Raw genomic sequence first — 23,928 nt, forward strand, 5'->3', positions numbered from 1 at the left:
GCCGTAAACTTTGTTAAACTTGTCGACCCACCAATTTGGAAGGGCTTGTTTGTCCACTTCACTTTTACATGCCTAATTTGTAGCTTTTCTCATGATTTTCTCACCGGATATCCTTACAAGTTTAAATTTTATGGAATCAAAAAGTTAATGATACAGAAAGTAGCTTGAGGGGATAATATTTCTAAACCAAAAAGATGGCTCCACACCTAGTGTAACATGTGACATTGTGTTTGAATCTGTGAGAGACAGAGAAATTCACTTTCTTAGTACTTTTATAGGACAGTCTTATGGTACATAAGCCAAAAACTAGCTAAGAAAACCTAATGAGAATGTTAACTATTATTTTTTACTTTTTTATTATTTTGTTTCATGAGTTCCAATTATAAATATGAATAATTTATCAATGAAATAATTTCATTTTACTATTTCATATATTATGAGTTTCAATCAATCCACCTCAAATATTGTTAAAAAAACAAAAAAGAAAAAAGAAAAAACTTTATTTGATAAAAGGGGAATGATGAATTTTACATTATTATTTTATTTTATTTTGCTTTTTGCATGCTTGCCCTTTTACCATGTAAGTATGATAGATGAATTAAGAGTTACGCTGCATAAGCAAATCGCAACAAGCCCAAGGGCGTGCCTAGACTAGACGGCATCGTCATGGCATGGGGCTTCATGTCCTCCAACTTTTTTGTCTTGTTTTTGGATATCTTGTTGGCGTCACAAAACTTAATAATAATAAAATAGCAAATCTACAAAGCGCCAAACTTGTAGGACAACCATCGCCACCCTGTCTCCTTTACTTATCATTCAATCCCCTAATTATCTATAAAATTGATTTTCTTTGTTTAATTAGCTAAACTCATTGGTTTTATTTACTTCTTTGATATATATATATATATATATATATATGTTTTTTTGAAAACACTTACTTTGATATTTAATAAATGTGGGCCTCCTGATGAGTATAAGTTTAATAGGACAAAGAAAGATATTTAAAATCTTAAGTTAATTTCAATATATGGATAGTTTTGGAATTTTTTGGATTGGGAATAGAGCTAGAATTGACTTGTTGAATCATTTAAAAAAAAAAAAAAAAACCATAAATATTCAACTTGTTTAATGGGCTGAATTTTAAGTGGAGTGATGACACGCCATTGTAGAAAACTATTGGGCTTTATTTGATGTCGTTTTTTGGGTTTTCAATATTGCACATTGCACCATCGCTATCATCAATCATGAGTTCATGGCCCAATGCTTTTTATATGTTTTGAGAAACGTTACTTAATTATTAGTTTTTCTAATATTAAGGATAATTACACCAACCTACTTTTTAAATTGAAAATGTTAATAACCATCTTTGCTTTTTGATTTTTTTTTTTTGAAACTTTCCCCTTAGTTTAATTTTAATTTCAAATTATTCTTTTAATATAAAATAAATAATTAAACTCAAAAATAAGACGTAAAAAGTCAAAATAATCCATCTAATTAAAACACATAATTTAAAATGAAATTAAACGTGTTTCCAGAAACTCATATTTGCCGGTTTTCTATATGGACAAAATATATACATATATATATATATATATGTATATATCTTTGCCATAGATTTATCCTCTATACGTATATTGCAACATAGAAAGTCTATATCAATTACAAAAGTCAATATGATTTTTATTCTTCATCTCAATATGTTGAGAACTTAATAGCTACATATATAAGCTATTATTTCCCAAAATCAAATAGTGAATTGAATAGCTTGGAAGTCTCTTGCAGGTGTTGTCTCTGGTTTATATGGAACATAAAACTTTCTTATTGACATATATATAATCGGCAAAGAAAAGCTTTGGTAATTTTCATCTTATTTGGATTGATGTTTTATGTTTTACAATAAATTTGTTGAATTTTAAAACCTACACAATAATAAAAGAAAATCTTTAGATTAAATGAAAGAGTTGTTTTCCAAGGAAGATGTAGAAATCATTAACCGTAGAATGTATCCATTAACTAGATTTATTTGAGAAATTTAGTTTTGTTTTGGTAATAGGTATGGAAGGGTGTTCTGATCTTTTTGTTTATTAATATTGGATCATGGTTTCTATTTTATACTTAAATTTAATAATTTGAAAGGAAATTTAAACTAGGAGAGAAGTATCTGGGGAAAAAAAAAAAAAAAAAACTCAACGATAATTATGGAAAAATTTCAATTTTAGAAGGTAAGTTATTGTAATTTTCCTTAATATTAATCATAGAGAAATTCTTTTATGGAGGATCCTAAACAAAACATTTATGCAAAAATCAACTTAATAAATTATTTAGCTCATCGACAAGTGACTTTATTGCTGATAAAATTGATTCTGGATTAGAGGTTCACTGTAGAATTTTTGATTAATATGGTGAAAAGAATTAGGATGTCCCTAGGTTAATGGTGGTTTAACTGGAAGAACCTTTTCATTGATCTTATTAGGTCCATATACTCCGGTCCAAAACATCAAATTTATGAGCCTGAAAAACTCTGTCTGGGCCAATGGGTTTAAATTTCTGGTGGGCTGTGAGGACCAATTTCGCAGACCCACTTGAAAAGCGCATGGTGATGGAGGCTAAAGCCGTGGCTGCCGAATACGCAACCAGAAGAAGTGACAGTAAACGTGAAACTCTCCCTGGCTACGTGTTTGGGTCAAACGCTCATAATTTTGACACCCAAAAAAATAAAAACAAAAAAGTCCAAACTTTTGAAAAAAACAAAAGAAAAAAAGAAAAAGAAAAAAGAAAAAACAAAATCACAATCAGAAAAGCACGTAATATATTTCTCTCTCAGATCGACTACTTTCTTTTTCGTATCGCTCTGTTGCTAAGTGTTGTGGAAGCTGAATTGATCTTTCTATCTCATCGTCTTCCTTCGGGCGGGCAAAGTAAGCTTTGCAAATTCTCAACGTCTTATCTGCATTGCGTGTCAAAAGCAATAAAAATGGAAACTTGGGTTTGTTAGGGTTTTCGAATTCGTGTTCGATCGAACGAGGCTCTGCGATTGAATTGACGAGTTGTTCTGGTGTATGTTTCAGGGGTTTTGTGGACCCAAGTAGGTGACTTCTGAACATGGATTTGGTATCTGGTTACAAGGTGACCTCTTTAAGCTTTTGATTTTCCGTAATTTTTTTTTTTCGAAATGGTGTTATTCTGTTTGTAATTAAGGAGAAGAATTGGGAGATTGGTAAATGATTGAAATAGCTTATTTTGAGATATTCTTATTGATTTGGCTTGTGTTTTTTATTCAACTTCTAGTTGTGGTCTTGTGGGTATGAACTAAGGCTTTGTGTTCTGGGTTGTATGCTGATAAAACACGCTTTTTTTTAATGCAGGGGGTTGTGGGTCTCGTTTTTGGCAATGAGAACTCTGGGTCAAATGAAGATAGGTAAATAAGCTGCCTTATATTCCTAATAGTGCATGTAGATTATAGGGTACTGGTTGGTTGGGTTGGTGTATATGAACCAAAATTTTGTGTTCTAATCCTTCAGAAGAGCTCACTGCTTGGCATCTACTGCACTTTATTTGGCCAACTCCGTGGATATCTTCTGACAAGTCATTGGACATGAACTATAATGCACTGAAAGTCAAACAGTAAATTTAATATATATATATATATATATATATGTGGAGACTGACTCGCTTTCTTTTGGTTTATACTGATAGCTATATCGAACGCTTGCTTGACCGCATAAGCAATGGTAAACTGGCAGAAGACAGGAGGACTGCTATGGTTGAACTTCAGTCTGTTGTAGCAGAAAGCAATGCTGCTCAACTAGCTTTTGGAGCAATGGGTGAGTGCTTCTATCTTGTTTACTTTGTTGTCCTTTAGTTTTCTTTCATGGTTGTCATGTAATGTATTTCATTTGCTTTTGCAGGCTTTCCCGTGATGATTAGTGTTCTAAAGGAAGAGCGTGATGATGTTGAAATGGTTGCTAAGATTTCTTGCATTTTTCTTTATTTTTGTGTTTTCATTGGATGGCCCATTCTGAGTTTGATTCCATTAGGTCAATGTTCGTTATAGCTCTCCAATTGAAGAAACAGAGGATTAAGACTTGATTCAACAAAAAAAATAAAAAAATAAAAAGGAGGATTAAGACTTAAATTAAGAATCCATGTGGTCCAAAATTCAGTTATACAACTTTGTCATCCATTTGGCTAGACTTTTGCTTGATAATTAATAATGAAAAAAGAGTCACTGCAATAGTGTAGTGTTACAAATAATGGTTCTAAACAACCAAAATTTGAAGCAATGTAGGCTATTTACTAACTTTTTTTCTTGAAACTTAGAAATAATCCATTCTTTCTGCAGTTTTTGATCTGGATGTATGATTTTGAATCAAATCCTATGAATATTAGCACAATCTGCTACTTACTTCCATTTTTATTCTTACAAACAAGCCAACAAGGATGAAAACAATTTGTCCATTTGATTTGTTTAGGTCCGAGGTGCCCTAGAAACTCTTTTAGCTGCGTTGACTCCTATTGACCATGCAAAAGGGCAAAAGAATGAGGTTCAACCAGCTCTAATGAACACTGATTTGCTTTCTAGAGAAGCAGACAGCATTGCACTACTCCTAAGTTTGTTGGTAAGAGTTCTCTACGTAAAATGAAAACATTAAGAGGATGTTTCCAGTTAAATGTTTCTGTATTTTTATGTATTTTCTTGGCATGCATATAACTCTGCAACTCTTTTGCCTTGGGCGCATTTGCAGTCAGAGGAGGATTTCTATGTACGATACTATACCTTACAGCTTTTGACAGCTCTTCTCACAAATTCACCAAATAGGTATTTAGATTTGGACTTTCCATCTCTCTCTTGTGTCCAAAACTTTTGATTATTTTAAGGTCAGGAAAGAACTTTTGCTGAGTACATCTTCAGGTTACAGGAAGCAATTCTGACTATACCTCGTGGTATAACTCGGTTGATGGATATGCTTATGGATCGTGAGGTATAATGCTGAATTTCATATCAGTTATTATCATTTTTGTACTTTAAATTTAGGCATGCTTTTCTCTAATTTACCTTCAGGGATAATTCCTGTTTATGGTTGCTCACCTCTATAAGTTAAAAAGAGAATGAATGATTGTGAATGTCCTTCTAGGTGATAAGGAATGAGGCCCTACTACTCCTTACCTACTTGACCCGTGAAGCTGAGGTGGTTTTTCTCTCTCGCATTGTTTCTTCTAATACTTAATGTAATTGTTTCTCTTGAGCCTGTGGCTAAAAGATATGCTTGCCTTTAATAGTGATGGATGGACTTATTATTACTGTAGGAGATTCAAAAAATTGTGGTATTTGAAGGTGCTTTTGAGAAGATTTTCAGTATCATTAAAGAGGAAGGAGGTTCAGAGGGTGGTGTTGTAGTGCAGGTGGTTCATTGTGACTTATTCTCTTGAGATACTTCACTCATTTTGTTTCTGCATTTTGTATTAAAATTTATATTTACTGGAATGCATACATGATGGTGTAACTATATTTTCACTGTTCAAAAGGTTCATGTCAATATAGCTCCATATGCAATTAATTTTTTGGTTATTTCTACAAGCATTTGAGATAATTAAGAATTCTTATGGTACTTAAATTCATCTTTCCTCACAGGATTGTCTTGAACTGCTAAACAATCTTATTCGCAACAATTCATCTAATCAGGTTTGTAGGCTTTGCTGTTGTTGTTTCTCTGCATCAGATTCTTTATCGCAACTAATTTAAAGTATGTTGGTACAGATACTATTGAGGGAGACAATTGGCTTTGACCCCTTGATGTTAATTTTGAAGTTACGTGGAAGTACTTACAGTGTCACCCAACAAAAGGTTAGATACTTGAACATTTATAACTTTCTCCAGAAGATCTATTTATACCTCGTGCACAAACCTTACTGGTAATTTCTTGTCTTCTTTGAAAAAAAACACCATGCCAGTAGACAATTAATCTACTCAGTGCGTTAGAAACCATTAATTTGTTAATTATGGGAGGTTCAGAGGCTGATGCTGGAAAAGAAGCGAATAGATTGACAAACAAAACAACCCTTGTTCAGGTATGTGATGAACTTAATATTTGCGATTATTAGTAACCAGAAATCGTCCATGTAATGAGATCTAATTCTGTAATTTGATGGAATGCTGTAGAAGAAAGCGTTGGACCATCTTTTGATGTTGAGTGTTGAAAGCCAGTGGGCACCTGTTCCTGTCCGTTGTTCCGTAAGATAGCTTTCATCTTCTCTTCATCTCTCTCTCTCTCTCTCTCTCTCTTTCACACACACACACCCACATACACAGACACACACGCACACACAGACACACACAGACACAGAGGAGGCAAAAACACACATAAAGTTGCACTCACATTTACATATATTTGCGTAGTTTGTATATCTGTTTCTCTCTCTCTCTCTCTCTCACACGCACACACAGAGGAGACGAAGACACATGCATAAAGTTGCACTCACATTTACATATATGTGCATGGTCTGTATTTTCACTCTTTTCTTAATATGGTGCTAGCTTTTATAGGCTATCATCATTTTGAGGCACTATGGCTGTCTTTATTACTGTGTACTTATAAATATCACTCCCTTTGTCAGGCACTAAGATGCATAGGTGATCTTATTGCTGGAAATCCCAAGAATCTTGATGTCATCGCAAGAAAAGTTCTTGGAGAGGGACCACAAGAACTTGCTTTGAATTCAATTCTTCGTATTCTCTTGAGGACTTCCAGTGTGCAAGAGTTTCTTGCAGCAGATTATGTTTTTAAGAGCTTTTGTGAGGTTAATAATGTGTTCTTTCTCCATTTATGTTTTCACCTCATGCCCCCTTCTTATTGTATATCTTTGAATTTTAATTAAATTGTCTTCAATGTATGTTCTCCAATTGATTTGAATCAGAAAAATGCTGAGGGGCAAACTATGTTAGCATCCACATTAATTCCCCAACCGTATTCCATGACTCATGCTCCCCTGGAGGAGGATGTGAACATGACTTTTGGAAGGTTTGTTAATCCTAAGTGAATACTGAACTGTATTTTCTGTAATTGTTCTTATTTAAGTTGCTTTTAATTATTGACCAACTTTTTTTAATTCCTTTTTGGTTGAAAATACTACTTTTAGTAATTAATCGCATAAAAGTTTGTTATTGCAGCATGCTATTACGGGGTCTTACTATGAGTGAAAGTGAAGGTGATCTTGAGGTAATTGTAATGCTTTAATAGCATCTAAATTTTGGAAGACTATACTACTGTTCTACTTAACTAACAGTTTGAAGTACAGACTTGCTGTAGAGCTGCTAGTGTTCTTTCCCATGTACTCAAGGACAATAGCCAATGCAAGGAAAAGGTGAAATTACATTATCTTCTAATTTCTGCAACCGGTCAAATGCTGATATACTTTTGGATGCTACCATGTGGATGTATCTCTTTTCTTGTTATAATCATATTAGATGATTCGCAGGTTTTACGGATTGAGATTGAACCACCTACGCCATCCTTAGGTTCTCCTGAGCCACTGTTACACCGCATGGTAAAATACTTAGCACTTGCCACTTCCATGAAAGGTAGGGAAGGAAAGTCAAGCACAGTAGGGAACTCATATGTTCAGCCAACTATTTTGAAATTGCTGGTGACATGGCTGGCTGATTGCCCCAGTGCAGTAAACTGCTTCTTAGATTCACGCCCCCACCTTACTTATCTGCTTGAGTTGGTGTCAAATGAATCTGCAACAGTTTGCATTAGGGGGTTGGCTGCAGTTCTTTTGGGAGAGTGTGTGATCTACAACAAATCAGCTGAGAGTGGAAAAGATGCTTTTACTATAGTAGATACCATAGGCCAGAAAGTTGGGCTTACTACATTTTTTCTGAAATTCGATGAGATGCAGAAAAGCTACATTTTTGCCTCTGCAAGCTCTGCCCAGCCTCGTAGACTGTTGACAAGGTCCACTGCTGCTAGCATGGCAGATATTGAAGATGTTGACCAGAATGATATATCTGATAAAAAAAACAATGATCATCCCAGTCTCTCATCAGTCTTTGATTCCCATTTTGTGATCCTCGTCAAGAGCTTGGAAGCAGATATCAGGGAAAAAATTGTGGAGGTTTACAGTCATCCAAAGAGTCAGGTGACTGTGGTGCCAGCAGAAATGGAACAAAAGAGTGGGGAAAGTGATGGGGCATATATCAAGCGGCTGAAGGCATTTATAGAGAAGCAATGCTCTGAGATACAGGTATCATTGTCTACAAGGTCTCATGCCTTTTGTTCCTTGCTAAATCATTCTTCTGAAATTAAGTAGTGATTAGTTGATTACTATGAATTAGCCATATGTAACCCTAACTCTGTGGATCGTAGTCTCAGTGCTATCGTATACTTAGGTGGGGTGGGTTTCTGCCATGTAGACTCGACTCCGATCTTGGATGATGCAAAATGGAAAGTCAACTTTTCATTTATGTAGTAAAGCAGGCTTGCTCCTTGCTTTTGAAGCATTTGGATTCAAACCATGATTTTATTTAGATTTAGCTTTGTAGAAGTATACTTCTGTATTGGAATTATGGATGTATATGTGTTAATTTTTCTTTCTTCTTTTCTTTTAGGATCTTCTTGGGCGGAATGCAACTTTGGCTGAGGGCATGGCGAAGACAAGTGGGGGCAGTTCTTCCCAGTCTGAGCAGAGGGCTGGTGGGGCCTCAGAAAGGGTGCAGGTAGAGACACTTAAACGAGATCTTCAAGAAGCATCTCAACGGCTGGAGTTCCTCAAGGCAGAGAAAGCCAAAATTGAATCTGAGGCATCTATGTATCAGAATTTAGCTGGGAAGATGGAATCTGATCTGCAGAGCTTATCTAATGCTTACAACAGTCTTGAACAGGCCAATTTTAATATGGAAAAGGAGGTGAGAGCTCTGAAGAATGGAGGGCCTTCGACATTTCCAGATATTGAGGCAATAAAAGCTGAAGCAAAAGAAGAAGCACAGAAAGAGAGTGAGGCAGAACTGAATGATTTGCTGGTGTGCCTTGGGCAAGAGCAGAGCAAAGTGGAAAAACTAAGTGCAAGGTTATTGGAGTTGGGTGAGGATGTTGACAAGTTGCTTGAGGGTATCGGTGATGATGTTGGTCTTCTGGAAGATGACGATGAAGATGATGATGAATAAGTTGCTTGTGTTCTGCTCTCCTCACAAGTATGGCTGGTTGTGTTTTGCTCTCGCCTTGTACATTTCTTGTTGAATTGTACAGTTTTAAATTTTATAATTTTTATGATTTACTCAAATTCTGGATCAAATTAATCTATTTAAGTTAAATTTCTTCAAACATGCCTGGATTATCTTGTAATTTATACTTAAATCAATTACTTGAATTGTTGTTTCAACTTGTTTCCGGTATTGAGTGGTTACTTGGAAAGATTAACTATTTGGAGCAATGTTCAGAACGGTTTACAGTTAAGCCAGCTCAATCTATGTCTCAAAAAGCCATTCTGCGATGCTATACTGCTTCAGTTTGCCACGTCGCATGAGTTGCATGCCACTGAAGCATGTTATAACCCTCTTTTCTCTTCTTATAACCCTCTTTATGTGTTCCAAAATAGAAAACTATCCAAGAGCAAAACCCAATCTTAATTCCCCTAAAAACATGTTTTACTGTTTCTATGTTAATCATTTTGTGCACATTTTACTTAAATAACATTAATGATTAATCAAACTTTAACGAATGCCATATCATCATACAACTTGCGGACATAAAATGACATTTTAGTCCTTATGTTTTCTAGTTGGCTGACGTGGGTTGATAAAGGAAGTTGACGAGATATATAAATCAGATAAAGCCGAAAAAGCCAAAGCCACGTCGTTCAAAAAGAAGTCAAAGACAAGAATAGCACCGTCTAAAAGGCCACCGCGACGAGCTGAAGGAGTGGAGCAAAAGCGCAAACAGTTTGGAAGGAAGCGTTAGTTTCCGGCAAACAGGACGACACTTTTTTGAGCGAACTCTGAATGGATCCCATCGCCGAGACCAATGAGACGTCGTTGGATCCGTCGTCTTCGGCAATCGAGCGCAAGTCCTATGCCAGGGTTGGGTTGCTCGGCAACCCAAGCGATGTTTACTACGGCCGTACAATCTCCTTCAGCCTCGGAAACTTCTGGGCCTCTGTTCGATTGCAGCCCTCCGATAAGCTCCGCATCCTGCCGCATCCTATTCACGATCTTGGCGAGTCCGAGTCTCTTGACGATCTGGTACTCTTTCCTCTCTCTCTCTCTCTCTCTCTCTCTCTCTCTCTCTCTGTTTTTGTTGGCACATTTGCACTGTGTTTGCTTTTGATATTCAATTTTTACCGAATTTCTTTCAGCTGGAAAATTTGAGATCTATGTTTTATTTTTTTGCGATTTAGGTTTATTTTTTTCGATTCGGATCGTTGAGGGCCTTAGAGAGTAAATTCTGTTGAATTTCTTGATGGAATTGCTCAATTCTTTTGAGTTTATAGGTGGATCGGGCGGGAAGTCAAGGTTATAATGGAGGTGTTAGATTGCTGATGGCAATTTGTAAAGTTTTCCGCGATTACTGTAGAGATAACAAGATACATCTTCATGCTGGAAATTTCACACTTACATATGAGACTAATATCCCACGCCAGGTAGAACACGTCCCTTCATAACTGCTGGATTCGTCATCATATTCTATTTGAGTGATTGGAAAGCAAAAAATGTGTGTGGCTCAAAATTAAAATTTTGACATTTCAGACAGGGCTTTCAGGTTCCAGTGCCATTATATGCGCTGCCCTGAGCTGCTTCCTTGACTTCTACAAGGTTAGGCATTTGATCAAAGTGGAGGTCCGGCCAAACCTTGTCCTTAATGCAGAAAAAGAGCTGGGGATTGTTGCCGGTCTCCAAGACCGTGTTGCGCAGGTTTATGGAGGCCTCGTCTACATGGTACGTTTTACTTTTAGAAAGTGTTTTGCAGTCTTTATATAAATGTGGCGAATTTTACATTTCCCTCAGAGTCTATTTTACTGGGTTTGTGTAGGATTTCAGCAAGGAAAATATGGAGAACTTGGGGCATGGTATCTATACACCCATGGATATCAATCTCCTCCCACCTCTCCATCTCATCTATGCTGAGAATCCAAGTGATTCTGGGAAGGTTAGCATCTTTTTTTTTGGGGTTAAGAAAGGTAGATTTCTTTCTGGGTGTTAACTGTAGAATAATGCATTCTAATTAAATGCAGGTACACAGTACAGTTCGGCAAAGGTGGCTTGATGGTGATGAGCTTATAACATCATCGATGACTGAAGTTGCAAATATAGCTAAGGAAGGAAGGACGGCGTTACTTGAAAAGGATTATTCTAAACTTGCAAGTCTTATGAATCGCAATTTTGACCTCAGAAGGTAAAAAATTAGCACTTTGAAAGAATTAGTCAGATTTAATGGGCAATTACAGTCACTCATCATTGTTAATCTCGCTTGAGCTTTGATTATACGCTTTTATTTGTTCTACTTCTTCCTTACAAATTGCTTGAAGGAAGTGAAAGATTTTTCATGAACTTACTTTGGGAAGGGAAATGCACTTTTTGTAAAACAGGTTGACAATCTGTTGTGCTACATGTCATAAATCATAAATTTTATTCCTAGGGAACTAATCATAGAAATAAATGTATGTTGATGATTTACTATTTATCTTTGCTTTCTCCTTAGTTGACTTAAGGACAGACCTTAATTTTGATGCCTGTCTTATTCATGTCATATCATGTATCATTCCTATAATGATGAGCACCACCAATGTTACGTGCCTCATTCACTACGCGTAGCAGGATTTTAATCATCAGACCTATATTCTGTTACTTGTATTGTAACATGACCTTTTTTGGCTTTTTCACTGCAACCAAATTGTGGTATTTCAATACTGTACAGGCGCATGTTTGGAGACCAAGTACTTGGTGACTTAAACATAGAAATGGTGGAAGTGGCTCGAAGGGTGGGTGCTGCATCAAAATTCACAGGTAGTGGTGGAGCTGTAATTGTATTTTGCCCCGATGGTCCTTCACAAGTGAAGCTTTTAGAGGAGGCATGTGAGAAAGCTGGTTTTAGAATTGAACCAATTAAAGTTGTTCCCTCCCTTCTAAATGAGGAAGATCGCAAAACACTTTCAAAGTAGGAAATTTTTTTGGAAAGGAATATTGTTCATTTAGTTCTTAAGAAAACATCATGGTTCTCTCCCACCACCCCACCGACATCATATTTCATCCACCATTTATTCTGGTGCTTTAGAACCTCATTTTTTCATGTTGATTATTTTTACTTGTATCTAATAACTCAACGTTCTCTGAAGGTAATAATGAGCATAAAGTATTGCGGATTATGAATGAAATTAATTTCATTCTAATTCATGTCATAATTGGGTTTTTACATTTATCTTGCCCATGCCTCTTACAAGTGTGAGCAATTCATTCAAAGCTTCTCTAGCGCCTGAATATTACTCTTGCAGCATATCTAGTGTATTGACTTAGGAAACAAAATAAGTTATATAAACCGATAGATATAGCTACTATTCCAATAAAAGAACAGCATTTTATAGGCTGGTCATTTTGCTGTGAAAATAGTGACTTGAAAATGAACAGATGGAAATTGCTTTAATTAAACTTTAGATACTTTTGCACCCCTGCTTTCACTACAAGATTTTCTCGGACTTTTTCCATCAAAAAGAATTTCTCGGACTTCAAAATTAAATGATTGACATAGATGAACATTAGATATTGGTCAGTTTGAGATTTGATAATCCCTCAAAAGCCAAAGATGAATAATAACATGCAATAATCATGAGAAAATTGCACTTGGTGTCAAAAGACAACCTTCACCCTTAATATCACCTTCTAAGTTGCTTTTCAATGTCACTTCAACAAAGATTTTAGAAGAGCTCAACATAGACTAGTTATAATAAAAAATGCTGTTTGGTATATCAATGGACATATACAGTACAAAGCACTAGACTTAAACAGAAAGAGTGATCTGTTCCACTTGAGCCCACAATTTTCTCATTGTCATGGTAGGTGTTCTTCTTCTGTCCATTCAAACGATGGTTAGATTAATTACAAACCTCCTAATAAATTACATGATTTTTGAACAAAATAAAAAATAAATAAAAACAAACCAACCAAATCTAACAATATCTTCACTTTCTTCTAAACAAATAAAATTCTACATCAAGAAGAAATTACAGCAAGGTCTTCTGGAGCAGCACCATTGAAGACCAGTACCATTGGTTTTCCTGGTTAAAGCTCAGTGATAGTGGTGGAAGACCTGTTTTTAAATCTTTCATACAGAAGCTAAGTTAAGAGTCACCATGAGTAAACTCACTCATCACAAAGCGACGCCATAAGCTCAGTTGGTGAAGCCCATATTGGAAGATCGATTAAGGATTGATTTAACTGTTCTTCTTCTGCATTGCACATTGCTTCTGCTATGTCACAGAGACTCGAAACTTCTTTTATCATTGCTTCCTGGGCTTCTGCCTGCATGGTGAAAATACTTTGAGAATCAAATGATGTTTATGGAAATAATTCAATTATTCCACCACATAAAACAATTTTTCTAACTCCAGCTTTTGAAAATGAAATATGTCTTGCTGATGACCCTCTTCCAATCAACATTAAAACTACATGCAGCTTAAATTTTTATTAAAGTAATTGGGATTCCAAGAACCATTTAGACATAAAACCCACTTGTTTCATTTTTAGGGAAGTAGAGTTCAAAGGTTCAATTGGGCAATTAGGATTCTAATGAGTAAAAACTAGAACAAATAAAAAGTTAAAAAGTCTTCAGCAGCAATATGTGGTAACCTTAACCTATATACTAGAACACAAGGAAATTCAACAAAATGTTATAATTCTCTTCAATTTCCCAAAGATAAAGTAAAATCTCAGCTCAATTGAACCCCTAATTCTCGCGATAGCCACAATTTATCAGTCTTTATTAAGCATCCCAAATTGCAATTTCTTTCATTTTCTTGCTTTTTTCCAACCCTATAGCAAGTAAGAAAATACCCATTTACCTGCAAGAGAAGGTCGTCCACCACAAGGGATTGTGTGCTCTGAACCTCCGGCAAAGGCGAAGAGCCCGAAGGCACCGTTTGGTCTCGTTGTTGTTGGAGCTGACGAGTGCTCTCCTCCATTGCACGCAAGGTATTCGATAAATGCTCCCACTGGTCGATTTCCCTCTGGTATCGCTCCTTGAGCTTTAAAAGGGTATTCTTCTTACGCTCTCTCCGCTGTCTCTCTTCTGCTTTGGGATCCGAGATGGGAGCCGAGGCTGACTCATCTACTGGGTCGACACGGCGTCTCTTTCTGCGTTTGTAGACGAAGCCATCGTCGTTGCAGAGCTCCCACTCGTCGTCTTCCAAATCTGCTGCTCCTGTTGCTGTTGTTGCTGTTGTTGTTGTCGACTCCATTGCCCACAAAGCGGGAAAACGAGGATTAAAAAGGGAAAGCCCCCAAAATTTATAGAGCCAAAAACAAAAATGAAAAGAACTTTTGGATTTCAAATAACAGTGTGAGAGAGCGCGTGAGCGTTTCCAAAGAGACAATGAGCTTTTATTGCTCGTTCTGTTTCTTTTTCCTTTATTGAGACTTCCGGTAACTAGTTTTGGTATGTAAATCGTGGATTTAGTGTCCAATCCTCTGAGAATTCACTAATATTCTAACATGTGCAATTAATGGATATAAACCTCTAATTTCTTAGAAGGAAAAAGAATAAAAGAACAAAAAAGAAACCAGAGAAGAAGCCTTCATTTTTAGTGGTTTTTCCTCAATTTTTTTTTTTCTTTTGGGATTTTTGGAACCAGAATAAATTCAACTCTTAAATTATAGTCTCTTGGAGTATATAATTATTGTATTTATGCTTTTTTATTTTGATAAATTAGAGAGGGGATTTCATAAAATAAATGTGTTTTAAAATTTTAAAAATACTATTTAATAATTTAAAACTTAAAAAACAGTAATATAAAAAAAATGAATTTAAGAAACTAATTTTGAAACATGCAAAAAAAAATGAAATAAATAAAATTTGCCATTGGCATCATCAGCTAGAGCATTCCTTTAATCCAACAAAAGTCTAATAATTTTTGTTGAAACTTACAAAACTTTTTAGTACTGTTAAAAAAACGTTTGGATAAGATGACAAACTCTCTCCTCTCTCTAGTCCTTAAAAAGATTTTTGCCAAAAATACAAAATAAAAAAATAAAAAATTGAACATGTACAAACTAACTCCTAATAAAAGCTTTGAAGGTCCAAAAACAGAGAGAGAGAGAGTGGCGGACTAGTTCAATCTCATTCCCTCCCACAGTCCCTTTGGCTTTGAAGCTGCTGCTGGGAAAGAAAGAAAGATAAAACCATGCTTAAACCCAGACGCCGAACAACGACATAGCCATTTTTATTCTCAATGGCGAAATTCTTATTTCGTCCAAAAGTCATGGCCTTTTCAAGACCAATTTCTCTCTTTCTACTGCCATCCCCAAAGCTCAAACCTTTCAGCAAAACCTCTCTCTCTCTCTCACCCTCTTCCCTATCCTTCTCAACTAAATCTACCCGATACCCACTTCAATACGAGATGATCATCAACCGCCCAACTCAGTCCTCACTCGCCCAGACTCGAACCAGACCTGCCCGACTCAGCAAACCCAACTCAGAGAGCTCGCCCGAAGCAGAACCATCGGAGAGACCCATTTCAGAATTGGGATTTGAAGAGTGGGTCGATCAGAAGCTGGTGTCAGAGAGGGAATCTGAGCGACCCAGTTCGGAAAACTTGGACATGGACAAGTCTAAGAGAAAATACTACAACAAGAGGAGGAAAAGGATGTATGGGACCGATTCCGATGAAGAGGAACGACGAAAAGATGAAGGTTTCGTGGAGTTGAAGCCTGAGGTGGTTGATTTTCCTACATTGCATAAGAGAGAGGAGGAATTGTATTTCTACGACACTTTTTCGTATCCTTGGGAGAAGGAAAAGCATTATAAGATGGTGTATCAGTTGGAAAAGAAGTACTTTCCTGATCAGTGTCTCGACAAGGCGTTTCTTGAACCAGGAGAAGCCAATGCCGGTGAGAATAATGCGAAAGCGAAAGTCAACAGGACGAAGAAGAAGAAGATGGGGGATAAGAAAGATGAGGATGGTGGTGAAGCGGACAACAAGGGACTTGTTTTCTTTGAAAAAGAGAGAGAAGGAAAGGGTGAGAAAGAATCCGTGAAGGATGTAAGTAAAGATGTTACTGAGAAGAAAGTGGATGAATTTTTTAAGTGTCTGAAGAAATTTCCAAATAAGGGTGCCGAAATTGGTAGTGGAGAACCATACCTGGTGACTAGGAGTGGTGAACTTCCTCCAACGTGGGACACTCCCTATGGGACAGTGGTTTTGGTGAACAAACCAAAGGGTGAGACCCTAGCTTCCTTATTTTGTTATAAGATATGATAATTATGATTCACGGTATTTAATTTTTCTGTATTTGGTTGAACTTAATATTTCTGTTTTTGGTTGAACATTCCATGTTTTTGAAGCTAAAGGCATTAGTTTTATGAAGGACTGCACTTCCTTTTTAGTCAGCAAAAGAAGTTGTTATGCGATCAAATATCTTGCCTTGTGATATCTAATTTATAAAGCACTTTGGAATTCATTCTTCAGTTATTCAGATGAAAATTGGAATTTCCAGTTCTGTTGACATTTATAACGTTACACCATGAATAATTGCTTCAACTATGGAATGGTGATGAAATTGTATTGCAACACAGGATGGACTTCATTTACTGTTTGTGGAAAACTGCGTCGCCTAGTCAAAGTGAAAAAGGTTCTTATTAGCTGTTGGATCTATGTGTAGGTTTTACCTTCAATGGAAGTATTTCTCTTATTTCTGTTGGTTACAGGTAGGGCATGCTGGAACTCTTGATCCCATGGCAACTGGTTTATTAATTGTATGTGTTGGTAAAGCAACTAAGTTAGTAGAAAGGTAAGTTTTGAATGTTAGTTCAAATCTACTTAGCCATGTGTGGATTCTAAGACAAGCTTGGCAAGTTATATTTATTCAAGAAACTGAATTAGAATCTTTGTTTAATTGCTTCAAGTTTTGTTTTCTTTAAGCTTTTAATAACTGTGACAACAGATATCAAGGTATGGTTAAGGGATATAGTGGAATTTTCCGTTTAGGGGAGGCTACTTCTACTTGGGATGCTGATTCCCCGGTGCGTATCTTTCTGAATAATGACTACCCTTTCTTATTCTCCAGTTATACAAAGCTAGTACTTGGTATATTTAATCTCTAATTCTACAGATTCGGAACAAACGCGAATGCATTTTCCTCTCACTGGACTGCAATCGGTTGTTTTTATTTCAAAGTTTATGAGCATATAATTTACGCATCATTCTCGTATGCAGGTAATTCAGCGTGAACCGTGGGAACATATTAAAGATGAGGACATAAAGAAAGCAGCTGCATCCTTTTGTGGAGAGATTTGGCAAGTACCTCCAATGTTTTCTGCCATTAAAGTAAGAGTTGTGCCCTATTTAGTGCTATCTTTGCAGAAGTAGAAATAGATATGCAGTATGCTGACAGATCCATAATCTTTTATTTTGCCGTGCATATGATTCACCACTCTGTGACAGGTTGGTGGAGAAAAGATGTATGATAAAGCAAGAAGAGGAGAAAGCATTGAGCTTGCACCAAGGCGAATTTCAATCTCCCAGTTTGACGTTCAGCGTAGTTTAGATGACCGGTAGATGATCCTTTTTTTGTATTCATGCTCATCTAATGGCTTCATATCTAACTTGCTTGACGTATGAGTTATGGCTTAATCCTGCTTGGGCTAAAACCAAAGTAATTTTGGGTTTGAGAAATCAAGTTTGAGGTCAAGCTCACTTAGTTAGAAATAATTTAGGCTATTCATGTTTCTTAAGGATTTTTAATGTTTAATGTTCTTGAATGCGAGTTTTATGTTGCTTGTTTGCAGACAAAATTTAATTTTCCGGGTTACATGCTCCAAAGGAACCTACATTAGGTCTCTATGTGCAGATTTTGGGAAGGCTCTTGGCAGGTATTATTAACTTTTAGAGAATTTGGGAAATAAAGTATAGAATATGAAAGTTTTATATTTTGTTATCTTTATGTATTTGTAATTTCTCTTGTTTACTTGCAGCTGTGCTCATTTAACTGCGCTTCGACGAGATTCAATTGGTATGGCCATTAATTCTTCGCTTTAAAGTCTTATTCAATGCTTTATTTAGTATTACTATTATTATTATTTTTTTTTTAAAATGGTTGGTGTAATTTCAGCTTCTCTGACTTTTTTAAATGTGAAACATGTGCTATCATTGAAGATTCAGTTTCAATTTGTTGTGTTAAAATTTTGGTATTTGCTTTTCCACTTTGTAGGGGAATATTCAGCAGATGATGCATGGGAATTCAAAGAGCTAGAAGAGGCAATTACCAAAACTTATTTATAGTTGCCGATATAAAAATTTCTGATTTTGACCCACAACAAAAAACATGAGATTATTGTTACTTTTTCCGAAAGGTGTTTGTAATTATCAACATTTGATAAGCATCACACCATTCATTCTTTTTTTTTTTTTTTCACAACAATAATTTTTGTTCGCAATTCTATATGAAGTTACGTATAAATTTACTTGGAAGTGATATTGTACTAGTTCCAATTTCAAATTGTTTTAATTGAGTTTGGTGCTTGTTGATATGGGATTGAATTGGGGATTTAAGAGTGTGAAAGATAACGGCAACTTCAATACTTACCCATTTCAAAATGTATATGACATTGGGATTTTCTACAAGTAATTTGCAGCTAATTGACATGGGGAAGTATCCTTAGCAAGAATCCGCATTTTCTTTCTTTTTGGCTTCTCATGTTTCTTGGACAAGCATATGGAATCTTCTGAGCAAAAAATCAGAAAAGAGGATTCTGCTACAACGCTGAAAATTCAAACGAAGTGGTGATTTTACAAGCTCCCCTGTTTCTACTGCCTTTCATCCCCTTGTTTAACGAGCTGTTGAATTTGGGGGGTCAACTCCCATTGCCTGATAGTAGGCTGTCTCTGCGCTAGCCATTCGTTCTTGAAACATTGTCCATTCTCTTCTGCACCTCTCCCTCACCTGAAACCATGAAATTTACAACTTTTTAACACTCCTTTTTTTATTTTTTCGGCCTACTTTCATCGATGTATATACATGAAGACCAAACAAATCCTGTATAAATGCTGGGTAAGATCAGTTATATAAGGATGGAAGTTGGTACAAAAACACCAAAATAAGCTTTAAGAAGTTTGCAAACCAAAAGAACAAGTCCAGTATTTTGGGAAAACTGGTCCAATGACAAAGACGCAGGCAAGAGAGATACAGAGAGAATTCAGAACACACAGCAGTCATTACATACCCCTTCCCAAGGTGCCCTCCCATTGTCAGCTTTCCCCTGTGGAAGAATGAAAAAGGTGATCAATTTATTCCACAAATAATTAATAAAACAGGGTATAAGCTAGGCTTTACTTGGTTCCCAAGCGAAGGAACACTTTGATGAACAATCCACTGTGCATCTACAACTCCTATCTTCTCATGTGCAGGCTGATACCAAGGTACAAATATGAGAAAAGGATTCTGGTTACAATCACAAGCAAAGAGAAGTATAATAAAATTAAAGGCAGAAGCGTAAAAAAATCTTCACCAACCTCCACACATTTTCTAAGAGCAAAATCCAGACCCCATCCATGAACCAGGTCATTCTGCAATGGTAAGGCAACAACTTAAAACTAGCTAGAGACCAAAAAAGGCAAAATAGCTTTGATCAGATATGAACGTTATATACCTGAATCATATGCCAAACACAACGCCATGCATCTCGAGAAAATACGGTTGCCATAATCTCAACAAATCTGCAAATTTTATGTTTTAACATAGTTAGCTACTCAAAGAGCCTAATAATGCAGTGGAAGAATCAGAGTGCAATAACATTAGCATAAGTAGAATTTAGTATGGTACATACGCTGCACATGGTGGTAAATGTGGATCAGTACACCAACCAGGCTTCTCCTCAGTGTCCCTGTAGAAAGGGACAAAGGAATAACACACGGTCAAGCCACATGTGGAGTCATCAGTTGAACATTGTCAAGCCACAATTAATTGGAAGTATTTCAATGCGAAGAATATAAGACAGATGGGAACTTCTGCCACTTACTTGTGAACTTCGCTGTTACCTCTCCGCTTTGTCATCTGCCATGTTAACCCATTATTTGGTTCCAAACCAGGCTGTGAAATCTCCAAACCATGCTTTCTGACCAGTTTTATGTATCTGCAATAACAAAAATTATAACCTCTAAGATGGCTCCAAGAAAATTTCCAATCACAGCAACATAGTTGCAGTCGACACTCACTCCTCTGAATCAAAGTGCTCCACACCAAGATCCTCATCCCAAATAAAGATGTAGTCATAGGCTGCCACGATGTCAGGATGTAAAAAACGCTTGGCATACCACCTTGACCAATTTACAAAGCTTAGGTGAGCACATAACTTATAGAGGCCTTAGCAAAAGACATCTGCAACTTGGTAGACTGAACTTAAATTATGATAGAGCTAATCGCTAACCATTTTGTTTGCTTCTGAATGCTCACATGGATAGCCCGTTTTGACCACTCAAACTCATCCCATTCACTTGTTCGACCATCATAGTGGAACAAGACAATGGTAAAGTTCTCTGAAAACTGTAAATACAAGTTCAGCAAGAGGAGGAGGAAGAAGAATAATTTACAGCCACTGGGAGACAGAGGACCAACCTTTTTAATTGCTGCATCAATATTTTTTTTCTGATCATACCCAACAGTAAAAGTTACAAGATATTGTGGTTTGATGGTCAAGTCCTGCAAGTGCCACAACCACAACAAAAGACTTACATAAAAGAGCAAAGTTGAAATCTTGAAATCAGTTAAGATGGAGAATTATCATTGCTGGGCTCAAATGCATGCTCAAGATAGCATGTCCAAGGAGAAGGGAGTAATATAAATGTCAGGAAATTAATAATCATGCCATTCCTGTAAACATGTTTCTGAAACACACAGTAATAATTTATTTCTTCTATTGCAACCCAGTACAATAGCTTCTGTCTAATCTGGTTCCCATCTACAGACAGTGATATTACATTTTATTATTTCAAAGCCTCCTCTTTCTATAAGTACAATAAAACCAGAGTTGTATTATGTTGATCTAATTTAATTTAATTTCAACATGTCTTTAAGGGTGTTTTAACAAGTTAGGCATTCTAGTGTGGTGTTCCTCATATATTAACACTGCTGTACTCCAAGCATAATGAACAGAATATTCTTCTAGTTTCTATTTCCTTTTATTTTTCCTCTTAGCAACCACTTGAAAAAGCTTTTTAATCCTCCCATAGACAAAGGTAAGAGTTGATTGAACGCCATTCACTTTATGAGATTAAGGTCAAATATTCATTTCATTTGAAGTTATGATAGAAGATGCACACCTCATCAGGCAGACCCCACAAACGCCGGAGGTAGAAATCTGATTCAGATACAACTATGCCAGGTGGTAGCCTTTCAGCACCCGGAGGATTTGTAGGAACCCAAATCTGCATCAGAATTAAAAGGTTTAATAGGTTCTAAGTACATAAGAGCAGAATAGATAATTACCGTCAATTTTAAGTGAAAAAACAATATTAAGCACAAGACGATGGTAATTATCACCCCTCCACATACTTTTTGCAATGCAAAATTGATAAATAAGCATCACGTGCTAACATATAATAAGTCTGCAGTGGAACAGTTATATAACTCTTCAAGACTTAACAGTTTTCTTTGGATTTCTTGGGACACGCTGAGAAAAGTTTTGATCTGTTTGTCTTTATATAGATGCTATGATACACCCATAAGGTAAGTAATTTCTGCTTATTATTATCGTAAGTACAAAGTAATACAAATTTCCTTGCAGGTGGCTGAAACATGTAGTATATTGCGCGGTATAATTAACATACCTGTGTGTCGTTAAGCATGTAAGATCCTGAGGAACTGCTTCTACGACCCTTCAAAGAGGACAAAGCGTTTAAGAGAGAATTGGTTGAAAGGCCAGAGTACTTGTCCTCAATATAAGTAAGATCAATTGAAGGAAAGAGGCTGGATGGGAGGTTCAGCTACCAAATTTAACATGTGAAAAAATTAAAACTCTAATTACTCCAAAATTTAATGTTACTGAAACGAAATGAACGAAATACAGAACCATATGAAGAAAGGTTATGCACCTTTGTTAATGAGAGTGTTGGAAATGAAACTCCTAAGAAGAAACCAAATATAACTCCAACAAAAGTTGTTACTATAAGCCTCATTGCCTCATTTGGTTTCCTTATGCTTCCACTATAGACCAAAACAAACTCGGATTGTCAGACATATGCAAAAACAACAAGAAAAAACTTTCCCTTAGTAAAAAGATATAGTTTCAAAAAAAACAGAATTTTCCATACCCACGAAAGGGATTTCCCATTTTAGTCAATACCATTATACTCTACAATCATACGTATACAGCTTGGATCCAAACAAGTAAAATCTGCTGCATGTGCGCATCAAATTTTGTAACTTTCAATTTGACCTCATAACAACTTAACAGACCCTGAAAAAAAAAAAAATATTAATAATAATAATGGATTTACTCGTTTTAAAATTATGCTTCAAAAATAAAATCGAAATCAGCATTAAAAAAAAAAAAAAAAAAAAAAAAAAAAAAAAAAAAAAAAAAAACTCTACTAAACCACAACAAATCCACATTGCAGCAGAAGCAGCTCAAACCAAGCTCAAGATAGAGTTCTACTCAAGTTGCCATTGACATGGCTTCCTGCTCATGTCAGCTCGAGTCTAGCTGCCTGCTGTTGATTGAACAAAGTAGCGTAAATATTCAACCAAACTCCGTTCATTTGAAGCCGATTGAACTTAGATTTTTCCAAAGGAAATAAAATAAACTCGCAGAATTAAATCAGCCAAAAAATAAAAATAAAAAAAAATCGAAAACAAAATATACATAAACATACATTCGCAAATCACGAGGAGTAAAACCAAGCAGCGACGGTGGAAATTAGAAGAAACCCGGGATGAGAAACAGAGAAGAGCGAAAAGGAAAACGGAATTTCTCAAGGAAAAGCTGTGGATTTGAATTTGCGAAACGAACATAAATACATAAATTAGGTATATATTTAACTAATTAATTAATGAAGTATTTAATGAATTAATTAATTATATTCCAATGGGAGTTTCTTACGTATAACGCTGAGACTTAAAAGCAGTTTTGAACTTGTGGGGTATCGTGTTGTAGTCGCCGTTATGATTCCTGGGAAATCCGATGGGGCCCAACGCCGGAGTGTTGGACCCACATCAAGGTGCTAAGATCTCACCGTCTCTTTTAGACGGAGAAATCCCCAGCATATGATGGTGCTGGCTGTGGATTGGGATTGATGATTGGAAATGGTGGCGTTTGGCTTTTTTGTTGGTTATTTTTACCTTTATTTTTATTTTTTATTTTTTGTTTTTATTATTAAATTAATTGCTAAACTAAGCCGGCCTATCACTGTGTTTGATTGTTAGTAAATAGTTGGAGGAGAATAGTACCAACCCACATGTTCCCTCCTTTGACTAATCATGGCGTTCAAAATATTGGAGGTCCTACCAAAATTATTTTTTTACCCCAAATTAATAAATTATTTTATCAAAATTAAAGCTTGATTTTGAATTTCAAAATGTTAAACTGAACTAGAAAAAATATAATAAAAATTAGACAATGATTCTCAATTCAAAACTCAGTTACCCTGTACCTATCAAGCAAACTAAGCGTGATTAAATGCAAATCTTTCTTGGTTCGATTCATTATCATTAAAAAAGAAAAAGATCAATTAATT

At 36.0% G+C, this 23,928-nt stretch overlaps 5 protein-coding genes across 18 annotated transcripts; 3 read left to right on the top strand and 2 right to left on the bottom strand.

The window, feature by feature from the left end:
• Positions 1-2,695: 2,695 nt before the first annotated feature.
• LOC107415330 (golgin candidate 6) lies at positions 2,696-9,378 on the top strand. 2 transcript variants are annotated; one of them, XM_016023635.4, is made up of 20 exons: positions 2,696-2,918; positions 3,069-3,126; positions 3,366-3,418; positions 3,697-3,824; positions 3,909-3,961; positions 4,473-4,619; positions 4,746-4,819; positions 4,913-4,982; positions 5,136-5,189; positions 5,308-5,403; positions 5,633-5,683; positions 5,759-5,845; positions 5,956-6,069; positions 6,161-6,232; positions 6,616-6,798; positions 6,916-7,019; positions 7,169-7,217; positions 7,297-7,362; positions 7,477-8,244; positions 8,609-9,378. In XM_016023635.4, the coding sequence occupies exons 2-20, from the start codon at positions 3,103-3,105 to the stop codon at positions 9,161-9,163; spliced, it is 2,748 nt and encodes a 915-aa protein (XP_015879121.3). In that variant the 5' UTR covers positions 2,696-2,918; positions 3,069-3,102; the 3' UTR covers positions 9,164-9,378. The 2 variants fall into 2 exon arrangements, with proteins under 2 accessions (XP_015879121.3, XP_048327707.2); XM_048471750.2 differs by lacking the exon at positions 2,696-2,918 and having other exon boundaries at positions 3,050-3,126.
• A 406-nt stretch (positions 9,379-9,784) lies between these two features.
• Positions 9,785-12,393, top strand: LOC107415267 (glucuronokinase 1). Its single transcript, XM_016023564.4, has 6 exons — positions 9,785-10,237; positions 10,486-10,635; positions 10,742-10,930; positions 11,025-11,141; positions 11,227-11,387; positions 11,910-12,393. Exons 1-6 carry the CDS (start codon positions 9,998-10,000, stop codon positions 12,151-12,153), a joined length of 1,101 nt encoding a protein of 366 aa, XP_015879050.2. The 5' UTR covers positions 9,785-9,997; the 3' UTR covers positions 12,154-12,393.
• A 588-nt stretch (positions 12,394-12,981) lies between these two features.
• LOC107415268 (uncharacterized) lies at positions 12,982-14,962 on the bottom strand. The gene is made up of 2 exons (XM_016023566.4): positions 14,047-14,962; positions 12,982-13,507 (listed from the first exon to the last, which is right to left on the bottom strand). The coding sequence occupies exons 1-2, from the start codon at positions 14,440-14,442 to the stop codon at positions 13,349-13,351; spliced, it is 555 nt and encodes a 184-aa protein (XP_015879052.1). The 5' UTR covers positions 14,443-14,962; the 3' UTR covers positions 12,982-13,348.
• A 221-nt stretch (positions 14,963-15,183) lies between these two features.
• LOC107415230 (uncharacterized) lies at positions 15,184-19,142 on the top strand. The gene is made up of 9 exons (XM_016023523.4): positions 15,184-16,420; positions 16,776-16,831; positions 16,908-16,990; positions 17,144-17,222; positions 17,416-17,526; positions 17,644-17,753; positions 17,988-18,071; positions 18,174-18,211; positions 18,410-19,142. Exons 1-9 carry the CDS (start codon positions 15,433-15,435, stop codon positions 18,478-18,480), a joined length of 1,620 nt encoding a protein of 539 aa, XP_015879009.3. The 5' UTR covers positions 15,184-15,432; the 3' UTR covers positions 18,481-19,142.
• LOC107415225 (uncharacterized) lies at positions 18,756-23,508 on the bottom strand. Of its 13 annotated transcripts, none has more exons than XM_048471756.2 (17): positions 23,295-23,507; positions 23,068-23,177; positions 22,829-22,902; positions 22,507-22,652; positions 22,288-22,399; positions 22,024-22,179; positions 21,517-21,621; positions 20,813-20,896; positions 20,625-20,740; positions 20,413-20,514; positions 20,217-20,330; positions 20,025-20,081; positions 19,848-19,914; positions 19,711-19,764; positions 19,532-19,606; positions 19,422-19,457; positions 18,756-19,141 (listed from the first exon to the last, which is right to left on the bottom strand). In XM_048471756.2, exons 4-17 carry the CDS (start codon positions 22,539-22,541, stop codon positions 19,028-19,030), a joined length of 1,227 nt encoding a protein of 408 aa, XP_048327713.2. In that variant the 5' UTR covers positions 22,542-22,652; positions 22,829-22,902; positions 23,068-23,177; positions 23,295-23,507; the 3' UTR covers positions 18,756-19,027. The 13 variants fall into 13 exon arrangements, with proteins under 13 accessions (XP_048327713.2, XP_024928516.3, XP_015878998.3 ...); XM_025072748.3 differs by having other exon boundaries at positions 22,798-22,902; XM_016023512.4 differs by having other exon boundaries at positions 22,792-22,902.
• Positions 23,509-23,928: the final 420 nt, after the last annotated feature.

The sequence above is a fragment of the Ziziphus jujuba genome, chromosome 4, assembly GCF_031755915.1.
Source record: "Ziziphus jujuba cultivar Dongzao chromosome 4, ASM3175591v1".
NCBI lineage: Eukaryota > Viridiplantae > Streptophyta > Magnoliopsida > Rosales > Rhamnaceae > Ziziphus > Ziziphus jujuba.

Coding starts and splice junctions, on each gene's coding strand:
- LOC107415330 (XM_016023635.4), top strand. CDS start 3,103: ATGGATTTGGTATCTGGTTACAAG. Junction 3,825..3,908: donor ACTAGCTTTTGGAGCAATGG/GTGAGTGCTTCT, acceptor TTGCTTTTGCAG/GCTTTCCCGTGATGATTAGT. Junction 8,245..8,608: donor AGCAATGCTCTGAGATACAG/GTATCATTGTCT, acceptor CTTTTCTTTTAG/GATCTTCTTGGGCGGAATGC.
- LOC107415267 (XM_016023564.4), top strand. CDS start 9,998: ATGGATCCCATCGCCGAGACCAATGAGACGTCGTTGGATCCGTCGTCT. Junction 11,142..11,226: donor ATCCAAGTGATTCTGGGAAG/GTTAGCATCTTT, acceptor AATTAAATGCAG/GTACACAGTACAGTTCGGCA. Junction 11,388..11,909: donor CGCAATTTTGACCTCAGAAG/GTAAAAAATTAG, acceptor AATACTGTACAG/GCGCATGTTTGGAGACCAAG.
- LOC107415268 (XM_016023566.4), bottom strand. CDS start 14,442: ATGGAGTCGACAACAACAACAGCAACAACAGCAACAGGAGCAGCAGAT. Junction 13,508..14,046: donor TGGACGACCTTCTCTTGCAG/GTAAATGGGTAT, acceptor TTCACCATGCAG/GCAGAAGCCCAGGAAGCAAT.
- LOC107415230 (XM_016023523.4), top strand. CDS start 15,433: ATGGCGAAATTCTTATTTCGTCCAAAAGTCATGGCCTTTTCAAGACCA. Junction 16,832..16,907: donor GCCTAGTCAAAGTGAAAAAG/GTTCTTATTAGC, acceptor TGTTGGTTACAG/GTAGGGCATGCTGGAACTCT. Junction 17,223..17,415: donor CTTGGGATGCTGATTCCCCG/GTGCGTATCTTT, acceptor TCTCGTATGCAG/GTAATTCAGCGTGAACCGTG.
- LOC107415225 (XM_048471757.2), bottom strand. CDS start 22,541: ATGGTATTGACTAAAATGGGAAATCCCTTTCGTGG. Junction 22,400..22,506: donor ATGGGAAATCCCTTTCGTGG/GTATGGAAAATT, acceptor TTTGGTCTATAG/TGGAAGCATAAGGAAACCAA. Junction 19,142..19,421: donor GGAGGGCACCTTGGGAAGGG/GTATGTAATGAC, acceptor TCATGGTTTCAG/GTGAGGGAGAGGTGCAGAAG.